Source organism: Gorilla gorilla, chromosome 3 (assembly GCF_029281585.2).
Source record: "Gorilla gorilla gorilla isolate KB3781 chromosome 3, NHGRI_mGorGor1-v2.1_pri, whole genome shotgun sequence".
Lineage (NCBI taxonomy): Eukaryota > Metazoa > Chordata > Mammalia > Primates > Hominidae > Gorilla > Gorilla gorilla.
This window is the reverse complement of record NC_073227.2, coordinates 69,991,707-70,005,596: the sequence shown is the minus strand read 5'-3', so window position 1 is coordinate 70,005,596 and position 13,890 is coordinate 69,991,707. Positions and strand designations below refer to the sequence as shown.

General features: G+C 40.2%; 1 protein-coding gene across 8 annotated transcripts in view; it reads left to right on the top strand.

Annotated features, from left to right (window-relative positions):
- The window catches only part of CRACD (capping protein inhibiting regulator of actin dynamics), a 280,521-nt gene extending 270,259 nt beyond the window's left edge, over positions 1-10,262 (top strand). For all 8 annotated transcript variants that reach the window (XM_019025970.4, XM_019025968.4, XM_055385039.2 and 5 more), the window contains 3 exons: positions 3,036-3,226; positions 3,763-3,925; positions 7,297-10,262. In XM_019025970.4, coding sequence (XP_018881515.4) covers positions 3,036-3,226; positions 3,763-3,925; positions 7,297-7,457 — 515 coding nt within the window. In that variant the 3' untranslated portion in view covers positions 7,458-10,262. The remainder of the gene's footprint in view (positions 1-3,035; positions 3,227-3,762; positions 3,926-7,296) is intronic.
- Positions 10,263-13,890: the final 3,628 nt, after the last annotated feature.

Sequence of the window (13,890 nt, the reverse complement as noted above, 5' to 3'; positions counted from 1 at the left end):
CCTATCCACTGAGTTTAGAATGAGAGAGAATGGGTTTATATTGGAGCAAAATACATTTTTAATTAGGAATTTTGAACTCCTCAAATAGGTGATGCAATTGACTATCTTTCAAAACCTTGACTGTAATAAGAGATTTTACTGTGTTTGGATGATTTCAACACTAGTCATCCTTTGTGCTTCATCATTTACAAAGTTATTTGCATCGTCTCCTTCGGTGCTCACAGCACACGGATAGGTAGGTAGTCTTGGCTCCATCTTACAGACATGGACAGCAGTATCTGAAAAGTTGAGTGACTTGCCTGCTCCCTACAGTGGTAATGATGGCACATGGAGGAGTTCTTTCCTAGACTAAGTGATCTTCCATTATCACAGCCCCATCATAGTGTGAGCGATGGTCCAGTGTTGAAGCTTCTGAATATATACTCTTTGGTATGGGTGACTTCGCCATCTTGGGTGCTTCACATGGAGGTGGGGAGGCCCTTCCACCAGCTTCATAAAATAATGGCAGTAACCTTCATGATCCCAAAGCAACCTCTACTTTGGTAGCAGAAACCTGTCAGGCACTGGCCTCCCCGTGAGGTGGACTCAGTTTATATATAAACCGGATCTGAATTCCACATTGTGGTCTTTCACTGCCATGTCTTGTGCTTCTAAGAGAACATCTTTAATGATTTGGGTCCCTTTTTGTCACTGAATCCCAGTTGAGCTAAGCCTGGTCAGTGGACATTTCTCCTACCAATTTTGCCAAATACAACATCTTGTCTTTGCTGTCTTTTAGTTTTCTTTGGTATTGGTAGATTTCTGCTGGTCTCTGAGGTTCTGCAGGCAGTTGTGGAGGATAAACGGTTTTATTCTTCTTCTCCCATTTTTGAGAAGTGTCAAGAGAAGCACTTGTGTGGACCTGGGATTGGGATAAAATGCTGAGATGAAGGAGACCCGCCAAGGCCACTGCGTTCACATTGCGCCCAGCTGTTCCAGTACTGCAACCACTATCTTCCCTCCTCCTCCTACCCAGAGATTTCTTTTTTCAAATTAGTCAATTATAAATTTCATTACTAATACTTAAAGGCATTTTGACCCTTCCAGTAAATAATAGTCTAAGTTGTTGGCAGGAAACTGGCTGGTTGTTTTAGTGACCTTCCCAAGCAAGTTCAGATTCAGTGTTTAGCCAGAATCAGAATTCCCTTTGGTATAATAGCTTTCTATAGAAATCACTTAGATCTTGGCAACTTGGTTTTTAGAAGTTTTCTAAAGAAGTGTTACAGGGACCTTTTGTAAAAAACAGAAACTCATTAAGTTTCAGTGTAAAGCAGAATGTTTGAGGTGATGAATTCTTTTTGATTTTCTGGTTAACTAAAGATGAAACAAAAACTCCTTCAAATTTAGTTTTGTTTTAAAATACTTCTAAGAAGTGTCAGTCTTATTTTCTCTGTTAGATCATAACTGAATCGTTATTTGATGATTTAGGGATATTGCAGTGCCCCAGGCTCATTATAAATATGAATTCTCTTTGTACAGCATTGTAGATCTAAAGAATATAGAAAAATAAGCAGAATCTGCCCCCTGCCCTTTTTGCTTGAATTTCTAATTTGAATTTATTTTCTCATCACTGCTCTTTCTTTTCATCCTGGAATACGATATAAAATCCAGTTGACTGAGAGCCCTGGAAGTAAGGTTCTGGACTACCAAAGTGTAAACTTCTATTGGATTTCAAAAACAATACTATAGTGAGCTCCTTTCCTTTGAGATAATAAGAGATTCAATAACTGATTTATCTCTGAACATGCATAATTTTTACTTGAGGGAAAAGGAGATTCTTGTCTCATAGGCATATAAGAACAGCTCACTTTTGTAGAGTGACCAGGATTTGCCAAGAACTGTTGTAAATGTTCTGGTTCCCAGGATCTCTTTTAATTTTCATGGCAACCCAATAAGACATTATCATCTCCACTTTCTAGATTAGAAAACTAAAGCTTAGAGAAGTTAAGCAGTTTTTGTAAGATCATCAAAGATCAAATCCAGGTCTGCTCAGTTTCAGAGCCTAGTACTCAACCTGTCACACAAACCTCCTGTGAGGTATTTACCCCCAATTACATAGGTGAGACAGTCAACCACAAGAAAAACAGAGACAGAAGTCAGAAGGCCTATGTTCTAGCTTCAGAAGCCTGTGTACTAACTGCTGAGTGACCATGGGCATGGCACTTGGTGGCTGGAGTACTCACATCTATTAAATGAGTGCAGTGGACCAAAATCATGGGCTTCCCACAGTGTTCTTCAGCTGCCCCATTAGGCAGAGTAGTGCCCCTTTTTCATCTTTCCAACATTGGAGTTCCACGTAGTATGTTCTTTGAGGGGAAAAAATGGTTCCATGGCTAAAAATAAATTTCATTTAAAGCAATGAATTAGGGCCGGGTGCAATGGCTCACACCTATAATCATAGCACCTTGGGAGGCCAAGGCAGGTGGATCACTTAAGGTCAGGAGTTCGAGACCAGCCTGGCCAACATGGTAAAAACCCATCTCTACTAAAAATACAACAATTGCCAGGTGTGGTTGCAGGCGCCTGTAGTCCTAGTTACTCGCGAGGCTGAAGCAGGAGAATTGCCTGAACCCAGGAGGCAGAGGTTGCAATGTGCCGAGATTGCACCACTGCTCCAGCCTGGGTGACAGTTCAAAACTCTGTCAAACAACGAAAAAAAGGAATGAATTTAAAAAAGAACAACGAACCAAATACCTATCTGGATCCCCTGGAGGCCTGAGATGTTATGACCCTGGAGATTTATTTGAGTTTTTTTCTAACAGAGTAACTTCTTCCATTTCTAGGGAAGACAAATGCCCTTGTTTTTCTGGTGATCAAACATGTTACCTTCCCACCCAGTGAAGCCACTCAGGCATCAGCACAGAGCTTGTGCTAGGAAGGGGCCAGCTGAATATGCCATAGGGTTATTAATATGTCACAAGTTTTAGGGGGTGAGGAACTGAGATAAGTCCGCAGTTAAGTTCACTGCAAACCGGCCTTTGTCTTATTCCCCACAGAGAAGCCGATGCTTCAGAGCAGACACTCCTTAGATGGCTCCAAACTTACAGAGAAAGTGGAAACTGCTCAGCCGCTGTGGATAACGTTAGCACTGCAAAAGCAAAAGGGGTTTCGGGAGCAGCAGGCGACTCGGGAGGAAAGAAAGCAAGCCAGAGAGGCCAAACAGGCAGAAAAGCTCTCCAAAGAAAATGTGAGTAGCCTGGGCTTCAGCTGTGATTTTGCTTTCCTGAGCTTGGTTCTCTTTTCAGTCACAAGGATACAAAACAAAAGGCTAGCTGGGCTGGTGGAAAGTACTTAGAGAGGGCCAAGCAGTAAATAAACTGACCACCATTAAACCAGGGAAGCGTTTTCAGTGTGAAACTGGGTTTGGTTTGTTTATGCTCTTAGGTTAACCTGATTTGCCATAATCCACGATATGCTTACAGCAGTGATATACAAGTTACATGAGAAACACAAACATTTTGCAAGGAAACTGTGGCCAGATGTTATAGTCAGTTTGATGAGGCTCTTCTGGGAAAGTAACTTTCCCTGTTAGGCACACTGGCTCTGAGCTGCTCCCTCACCGGAAGCCGTGGTTGAGTGTACATGGCTCATACATGTAATCCAGCCCACCGTTGGAAGCAGAGGTCAGGGGCTGGCAGGCAGAGGCCCCGAAGGCCTGCAGGGTCAGTCTTTCCATGTCTTAGGTTGAAAACATGCTTCCCATGACTGTCTCTGCCCACGCAGGTCAGTGTCAGCGTGCAGCCTGGAAGCAGCAGTGTCAGCAGAGCAGGTTCCCTGCACAAGTCCACTGCTCTGCCAGAAGAGAAGAGGCCCGAGACTGCAGTGTCCAGGCTTGAGCGCAGAGAACAGCTGAAAAAGGCCAACACTCTTCCTACGTCTGTGACAGGTAGAGAGCAGGTCCATTGCTTTGTAACTGTAGTTCCAGGTTTCTCTTTGTAGAGCGTGCTTTATATCCTACAGTGTAATGACTTGCAGAGCACCTCAGGCATTTCGAAGCACAGGCTATCTGATAACCTCATTCATAAACGTTGATACTGATACTGATTAAGCTCATTTGATAAAGACCACCAGGAGCTCACCCACTATCAGTGGTGTGTTGGTGAATATTTAACAGTTAGCTCTTGAGGGGGCAGAGAGACCTCTGTTTGGAGCATCTTCAATTTCTCAGTGTAAATACTCCCACCATGGCCTGTTCAAAGCTATTATACCAATATGATGTCAGCTGGCTCACTACATTTGTGAACGTTTAGCACGGGAGTATGAGCCATCTCCAGCACCCTCTGCCTATATTCTGACAAAGTTGGGTTTATTAACTTACAGAAGAACCTTCTAAACAAGAGAAAAGACAAAATTATAGCAGGACTTGGGGTTAAGGGTGAAGTTTAGGTAAAATTTAAATGGAGTAGCATTTTAATAAGTCAAATCAAAGCCATGGTGTCCATAAAGGAGATAATATCAAGACTGAGCTGAAACGTTTGCTCAGGCTCCTGTTTCCTTTAAAACTACAAAGTTAAGTTAAATGTTTGAAATGTTTGAGGTCGTGGATATTCAACTTACCCTGATTGATCATTACACATTATTTATATGTATTAAAATGCCACATATACCCCCAAAATATATACAAGTATGGTGTATATATATATCAATTTTAAAAATACAGAAAAGAAAGATAAATGTGGGCCAGGTATGGTGGCTCATGCCTGTAATCCCAGCACTTTGGGAGGCCAAGGCAGGCAGATTGCTTGAGCCCAGGAGTTCGATATTAGCCTGGGCAACATGGCGAAACCCCATCTCTACTAAAAATACAAAAATTAGCCAGGTGTGGTGGTGCATGCCTGTAGTCCCACCTACTTGGGAGGCTGAGGTGGGAAGATTGCTTGAGCCCAGGAAGTGGAGGTTGCAGTGAGCCGAGATCGTGCCACTGCTCTCCAGCCTGAGCGACAGACTGTCTCAAAAACAACAAAAACAGAAAAGATAAATGTGTAAAATATTGTATCTGAAAACCACTACCAGGAGCTCCACACCCGGGTTGGAAATGGAAACTGCATCTCTGTGATGGTGACACGTGGCTCAGAAGCGCCAGGCAAAAGTGAGATGGTCTGTTCTCACTGATGTGATTTCATGCAGCAGGTTTCTGATAGTCTGTGGCTTTACAGAGTAAAGTTTCTCAGCACAGTGTCTTTGATGTTAATTAACAACAGCAGTTTTTATATGTTCATAACATGTAAAAGATGTACACATTTAGAAAATATTCTTTATTCGGTTAAAAGGTAAAATGATGTAATGTATCCAACTATCTCCTTATTACCAGTCACTTGAAGGATGGATGACTCTGAACAGGCTCCCTACCAGTGATTAATAGGGCATCTCTTTTCCCCACTAGGCTCCACTATTCCCCAAAGGGCGTCTAATCTCTAGACCCAGGCTTTTCTATGCCTTGGCTACCTGAGGTCAAGAGATATTAAGAGGTCTTACTATTAAAGATATATTTACTACTGGTGATGGAGGGAAGCTTTATATTTGTTTTTTAGTTTTGTTTGGCATTTTGAGGGAGAGACAGAATCTTGCTCTGTTGCCCATGCTGGAGTGCGATGGCGCCATCTCGGCTCACTGCAGCCTCCGCCTCCTGGGTTCAAGCAGTTCTTCTGCCTCAGTCTCCCAAGTAGCTGGGAGTACAGGCACACGCCACCACACCCAGCTAATTTTTGTATTTTTAGCAGAGACAGGGTTTCACCATGTTGGCCAGGCTAATCTCGAACTCCTGACCTCAAGTGATCCGCCCACCTCGGCCTCCCAAAGTGCTGGGATTAAAGGCGTGAGCCACCATGCCTGGCCCAAAGCTTTATATTTGAAAACCACTTTAGAATGCTGTGTAATTTCTTAAGAACCGCAGGCATTATGTCATTTGATTTTACTTATAGGAATTAAGGGTTCTACCTGTTAGAACCAGAAAGAGAAAGAGTGAGAAAAAGAGAGAGAATGAGTTTCTTTCAAAATAAAGTGAAAGCCCCAAAGTTAAAGAGGTCAAATCTTTCTCTGCCTGATTTCTCAGAAGTACTAAAGGATTAATGCAACTCAAGAGTGGCTCTAGCTTAATAAAGCAAGTCTTTGTTCTGAAGTATTTGTCTTCTCAGTCAGTATTTCCTGAGTTCTAGAAGCATATGTGTAAGCCATTGCCATAGGCACTATTTATGACTCAAAGATAAGACAAGCACCCTCTCACATTAAGAAGCCTATACACTCTGATAAAGTGATACGGTGCAAAGAACTGTGAGACAAGGATGAAAGTCATGGGAGCTGGCAGGATCTGTGAGACTCAGAGGTAGAGGCACCCAGTGGATGCTTTTGTGGGGATGGTAGCTTTTTTTTTTTTTGAAGCAGAGTCTCTCTCTGTCACCCATGCTGGAGTGCAGTGGTGCGATGTCGATTCACTGCAACCTCTGCCTGCAGGGTTCAAGTGATTCTCCTGCCTCAGCCTCCCAAGTTGCTGGGATTACAGACACCTGCCAACAAGCCTGGCTACTTTTTGTATTTTTAGTAGAGACGGGGTTTCACCATGTTGGCCAGGCTGGTCTCGAACTCCTGACCTAAAGTGATCCTCCCTCCTTGACCTCCCAAAGTGCTGAGATTACAGGTGTGATCCACCACGCCTGGCCAGGAAGGTAGCTTTTAACCTCACCAGATCCAGTCGGCTGGGTTGATCTTTTTCTTCATGGAATTGACTGGTTATCATGCAGGCATAGCTTCTTTATATAGATTAGGCTTCTGGAAATTCTTTGAAATTAGAACTGACTACTTTGGTTGTTGTAGTTCTGTGTGCAAGAGTTATAAACACATAGCTTGCTTTCCTTCATTCTCCTCACTGAGGGAGTCCAGGAATTTGCCTCTTTGTGTTTCACTGGGTTTTCTTTTTTCAGTCTCACACTTCTGATAAATCAAAATATGGCTGGGGTGGGGGGTGTTGGAGAGATGTTCATCAAAGGATACAAAATTTCAGTTAGATAAGAGGAATAAGTTCAAGAGACCTAAGAGAGTAGATTTTAAGTGCTCTCACCATAAAAATGATAACTGTGAGGTTTTGTATATTTTAATTAGTTAGATTTAGCTATTTCACAATGTATACATATTTCAAAACAATGTTGTACATGACAAATACAGTTTGTCATGATAAATACATAGTTTATCTGTTAATTAAAAAGAAAATTTGTAATGTGGCTGTGAACTTACTTTTTCCTTTTCCTTCAAAACAAAATCCAGTGGAGATCTCCGACTCGGCTCCCCCAGCGCCGCTGGTAAAAGAAGTCACCAAGAGGTTTTCCACCCCGGATGCTGCCCCCGTGTCAACAGAACCAGCCTGGCTGGCTTTGGCCAAAAGGAAAGCAAAGGCTTGGAGCGACTGTCCACAGATTATTAAGTAAAGAGTGACTCTCACCCATCCCTACTGCCAGTTATTGGTTCCTTTCTTGCCCTTTTTATTTATTTATTTTTTATATGGGGTAAAGAAATCAAGCTAGGGAAAAGAAGCATGTTTTATAGGCTCCAAAATAATGTTTAGAAACTGAACTGGTGGTGTTCATTGTAAAGAGTGGATTTGCACAACCCTAGGTCCTGGTGCCTTGAGCTCCTCCTAGTTCTCAAGAGAAAATTCCGTCCACAGGACCACATGAAGCAAAATCTCTAAGCTAAGAACTCGTGAGAGCCTGCCATGCCCATTTCATGGCCTTGCACACACACCCACCCACACACCATTCAGAACATGTACTTTTGCCAACCTTTTGTAATGGTTTTTTGATTCTATGCACTAATTTTCTTTGTCCAAAACATTTACTCTACCATATGTCTGGGAATGTTTATCCTTTCTACAGTAATGGTGAAAGGATCATATCTAGCTAAAAGCAAGAACACCCATTCTCCTGAATGCAGTGAGTAATTGGGAATCACAAAGAACATTCTGGCACCCAACTGTGTCCATGTTAGTTTTCATGAGTTTTCCCCACTCTGAAGCTGTAACCCAGAAGGCACATCCATTCACATTTTTACCGCACTGTGGATTCATAGTGTGGGGCCCTGTTATTCCAATACCCTCCTTAAGGACATGTGAAGCATTTGGCCCAGTTGGCTCCCAGGGAACATTTTAATTTAATGTAGTGAAGAAAGACAATTCTAGATCAGAGCTGCAAGTTCACTTTCTGTCTCTGAGAATCTCCATCTAGGGCAGTAGTTCTTATGATGTGTAGGCTCCCTCCTAGGGCCTACTCAATCAGAGCCTGTGGGGACTGGGCCAGGAATATGTATTCTGGCAAAAACTCTTCAGGTCAGTTCTGATAGATCCCAAAGGTTAAGAACTATGAGAAACACTGATCCTAATGCAATCTAGCTTTTCAGACTTCGAAGGGGAGGCTCATTCACTCAAAAAGCAACAGTGAGACAGGAAAAATAATAAAACAACCCCCCAAGCCAGCCATTTATTACAAGAAGCAACAGGTTATTGACATTACATGTTTGAAAATTCCCTTTGGTCTTTAGGGAAAATAAACAGGAAGCCAAGATTTGGAGCCTTTGTAATAAGGACTTCCTGCAGAAAGTCTTTTCTTTACTATAATTGAGTAATTCATATTTAGAGTCACATGTCCAGTAGCATTTCTAATTTTCAGCATTCACCTTGCTACCTTTAAAAAACATCTGAGTTTTAAGTGGCCTTTTTATCATCATACACATGTGCATACAAAGAAGGGACTTGGCAGTTTAAAAGCCACATATATTCACTTTTATTGCCCTAAATTTACATGAAACATAGACATACTGGCAAACTCATATATTGCTGGTGCTAACCTTATATTTCATAGTGTTGGCATATTCCCCTTTTCTTAGATTCTTACTCCAAAATATAGGTACACATCCTTTGCTCTGTGCAGAGGGAATTACATCCTTTTTCCTCTCCTACAAAAACATGCTTTATTAAGTATCCATCATTACTTTCCGTTATGCTCGCTCAATATGCAATGTGCTGTTATTCTACCATGTACCTTAAATAAAGGATGATGGCAAAGTTATTTACCATGTAGAAACCATTTTCTTTCTAGAAACAATAGCTCAGCCTCACTGTAGCAGCTGGCATGTGTGGTCAAGTGGATAGTTGTACTCTTGCAAGTTGGATTTAATATCATATATACTGGACCTTCAGACTGTTAAAAATCAATGTAACCTTTTTTTATTGCTATGGCAAGCAATTAGTATTTCACTGCACGTCTTCCATACTAATGTTCATTTCTAAATCTTATATGTAGGCATTTGTTAGTTCCAATGATTTCCTCACTAATATAACACTTTTTAGTGGGAATCTTTCCACCTACAGCCCTGGAATGATAATGCTACAGTAATTCTTCTGAATTGACTTTTTCTTTCATCCTGTCAGCTTTGGACAATATCCCAATTATGGCAGGGAACAGGTGGGGAACTAAGATCAGTTACAAAAAATTGTAGATGTGTCAACTTTGTATTGGCTGGGATACCACTGTGCCCAAACAAAATAGGCGGAATACCTCAGTTAAAATTTTTCCATCAAAGTCTTTAAAAGAAGAGTATACTGAAGAAAGGGCAGTCACAGTACTTACTTCTAACAGCTTCTAAAGGGTACATGTTTAACATTTCATTTCAAAATCACCCCAAATTTGCACTAAATACCAATGAAGTGTTATTTTGCTTTAGTAGTCTTCTGAGCAACAAACTATGGGGAATTCTGTAAAAACATATAAAAAGTTCAAGACTTTTTTTTTTTAATGAATGATTACTATGTTAAATGCAAGCTTTTTTTTTTTATTTAAACAAACATACACTTCTCCTGGCAAGGTTATAGATGATTAACCTCTGTTCATAGACTTATATATAAAACTAGAGGGTTTTTTGTTTACTTTTTTAATTTTTCAAGTGCAATTGTTTCTTACACAGACATTATTACTATTAAATTATCATTTAGCCAGTTATCTGCAAATGTATAGTATGTATTGTCTCTTCTTGTGACGTTTAGTTTAATTGCTTATTTTAAAGCAGAAACATTAGTTACAAGTGTCTTACAATATTTTTACCAACAGTAAAGTAGAGACTTAATGAAAATACCTTAGTGTGATTTTAATATAATTTGGATATTTTAGTTGTATAAAGTTTTAATGTAAAATGTCCATTATTGAAGGGAAAAGATCTTTCAATAAAAAATACCCACGAGATCTTCGGCATTGATGGAATTTGATTTCGATGACCAACTGCAAAACAATCTCATTATATTTACATAACTTTTGTTGAACAAGAACAACTTTAAAGTGTTTTATTACATTTTTTTTCCTAGGTATTTTTAGAGAAAAATAATGAATGGGGGCAAATAAAATGTTTGTCTCAATCCTAAATTGGAATTGAATGGTCTGGGTCTCAGACAAAAGGATTGTACAGCCACCTCACAGCATGGGCTACTCACCAGCAGCAGCAGCAGAAGCAGCAGCTGAGAGCACGTGAGAATTGCAGCTTATGGCCACACATCAGACATACTGACTTAAAGGGCCAGACCCTGGTGAAATGAAAAGTGAGTTAGGCATGTGAGCACTTGCCTTGGCTGCCAGAAAACTCAGTAATCAAGAGAAATACTATTTTGATGCAGTATTTTAAAAAAATCAAAATTAATGCAAAAAAAAAACCCATTCCAAGATGAGCAAAAGATCAAATTTTTTTTTAGTATGTATAACTTGATATAATTTTATTTATTTTTAAAATATTTTGCATATTTTTCTTAAACCTATGTTACTTAGTATTCCAAGGAGGTCTCCCATCTAAGTACTAACCAGGCTTGACCCTACTTAGCTTTTTTTTTTTTTTTAATTTTATTTTATTATTATTATACTTTAAGTTTTAGGGTACATGTGCACAATGTGCAGGTTAGTTACCTATGTATACATGTGCCATGCTGGTGTGCTGCACCCATTAACTCGTCATTTAGCATTAGGTATATCTCCTAATGCTATCCCTCCCCCCTCCCCCTACCCCACAACAGTCCCCAGAGTGTGATGTTCCCCTTCCTGTGTCCTTGTGTTCTCATTGTTCAATTCCCACCTATGAGTGAGAACATGCGGTGTTTGGTTTTTTGTCCTTCTGACAGTTTACTGAGAATGATGATTTCCAATTTCATCTGTGTCCCTACAAAGGACATGAACTCATCATTTTGTATGGCTGCATAGTATTCCATGGTGTATATGTGCCACATTTTCTTAATCCAGTCTATCATTGTTGGACATTTGGGTTGCTTCCAAGTCTTTACTATTGTGAATAGTGCCACAATAAACATATGTGTGCATGTGTCTTTATAGCAGCATGATTTATAGTCCTTTGGGTATATACCCAGTAATGGGATGGCTGGGTCAAATGGTATTTCTAGTTCTAGATCCCTGAGGAATCGCCACACTGACTTCCACAATGGTTGAACTAGTTTACAGTCCCACCAACAGTGTAAAAGTGTTCCTCTTTCTCCACATCCTCTCCAGCACCTGTTGTTTCCTGACTTTTTAATGATTGCCATTCTAACTGGTGTGAGATGGTATCTCATTGTGGTTTTGATTTGCATTTCTCTGATGGCCAGTGATGGTGAGCATTTTTCATGTGTTTTTTGGCTGCATAAATGTCTTCTTTTGAGAAGTGTCTGTTCATGTCCTTCGCCCACTTTTTGATGGGGTTGTTTTTTCTTGTAAATTTGTTTGAGTTCATTGTAGATTCTGGATATTAGCCCTTTGTCAGATGAGTAGGTTGTGAAAATTTTCTCCCATTTTGTAAGTTGCCTGTTCACTCTGATGGTAGTTTCTTTTGCTATGCAGAAGCTCTTTAGTTTGATTAGATCCCATTTGTCAATTTTGTCTTTTGTTGCCATTGCTTTTGGTGTTTTAGACATGAAGTCCTTGCCCATGCCTATGTCCTGAATGGTAATGCCTAGGTTTTCGTCTAGGGTTTTTATGGTTTTAGGTCTAACGTTTAAGTCTTTAATCCATCTTGAATTAATTTTTGTATAAGGTGTAAGGAAGGGATCCAGTTTCAGCTTTCTACATATGGCTAGCCAGTCTTCCCAGCACCATTTATTAAATAGGGAATCCTTTCCCCATTGCTTATTTTTCTCAGGTTTGTCAAAGATCAGATAGTTGTAGATATGCAGCATTATTTCTGAGGGCTCTGTTCTGTTCCATTGATCTATATCTCTGTTTTGGTACCAGTACCATGCTGCTTTGGTTACTGTAGCCTTGTAGTATAGTTTGAAGTCAGGTAGCATGATGCCTCCAGCTTTGTTCTTTTGGCTTAGGATTGACTTGGCGATGCGGGCTCTTTTTTGGTTCCATATGAACTTTAAAGTAGTTTTTTCCAATTCTGTGAAGAAGTCATTGGTAGCTTGATGGGGATGGCATTGAATCTATAAATTACCTTGGGCAGTACGGCCATTTTCACAATATTGATTCTTCCTACCCATGAGCATGGAATGTTCTTCCGTTTGTTTGTATCCTCTTTTATTTCATTGAGCAGTGGTTTGTAGTTCTCCTTGAAGAGGTCCTTCACCTCCCTTGTAAGTTGGATTCCTAGGTATTTTATTTTCTTTGAAGCAATTGTGAATGGGAGTTCACTCATGATTTGGCTCTCTGTTTGTCTGTGATTGGTGTATAAGAATGCTTGTGATTTTTGTACATTGATTTTGTATCCTGAGACTTTGCTGAAGTTGCTTATCAGCTTAAGGATATTTTGGGCTGAGACAATAGGGTTTTCTAGACATACAATCATGTCATCTGCAAACAGGGGCAATTTGACTTCCTCTTTTCCTAATTGAATACCCTTTATTTCCTTCTCCTGCCTAATTGCCCTGACCAGAACTTCCAACACTATGTTGAATAGGAGTGGTGAGAGAGGGCATCCCTGTCTTGTGCCAGTTTTCAAAGGGAATGCTTCCAGTTTTTGTCCATTCAGTATGATATTGGCTGTGGGTTTGTCATAGATAGCTCTTATTATTTTGAGATATGTCCCATCAATACCGAATTTATTGAGTTTTTAGCATGAAGGGTTGTTGAATTTTGTCAAAGGCCTTTTCTGCATCTATTGAGATAATCATGTGGTTTTTGTCTTTGGTTCTGTTTATATGCTGGATTATGTTTATTGATTTGCGTATATTGAACCAGCCTTGCATCCCAGGGATGAAGCCCACTTGTTCGTGGTGGATAAGCTTGTTGATGTGCTGCTGGATTCAGTTTGCCAGTATTTTATTGAGGATTTTTGCATCAATGTTCATCAAGGATACTGGTCTAAAATTCTCTTTTTTGGTTGTGTCTCTGCTCGGCTTTGCTATCAGGATGATGCTGGCCTCATAAAATGAGTTAGGGAGGATTCCCTCTTTTTCTTTGATTGGAATAGTTTCAGAAGGAATGGTACCAGTTCCTCCTTGTACCTCTGGTAGAATTCGGCTGTGAATCCATCTGGTCCTGGACTCTTTTTGGTTGGTAAGCTATTGATTATTGCCACAATTTCAGATCCTGTTATTGGTCTATTCAGCGATTCAACTTCTTCCTGGTTTAGTCTTGGGAGGGTGTATGTGTCAAGGAATTTATCCATTTCTTCTAGATTTTCTAGTTTATTTGCGTAGAGGTGTTTTTAGTATTCTCTGATGGTAGTTTGTATTTCTGTGGGATCGGTAGTGATATCCGCTTTATCATTTTTTATTGCGTCTATTTGATTCTTCTCTCTTTTCTTCTTTATTAGTCTTGTTAGCAGTCTATCGATTTTGTTGATCCTTTCAGAAAACCAGCTCCTGGATTCATTAATTTTCTGAAGGGTTTTTTGTGT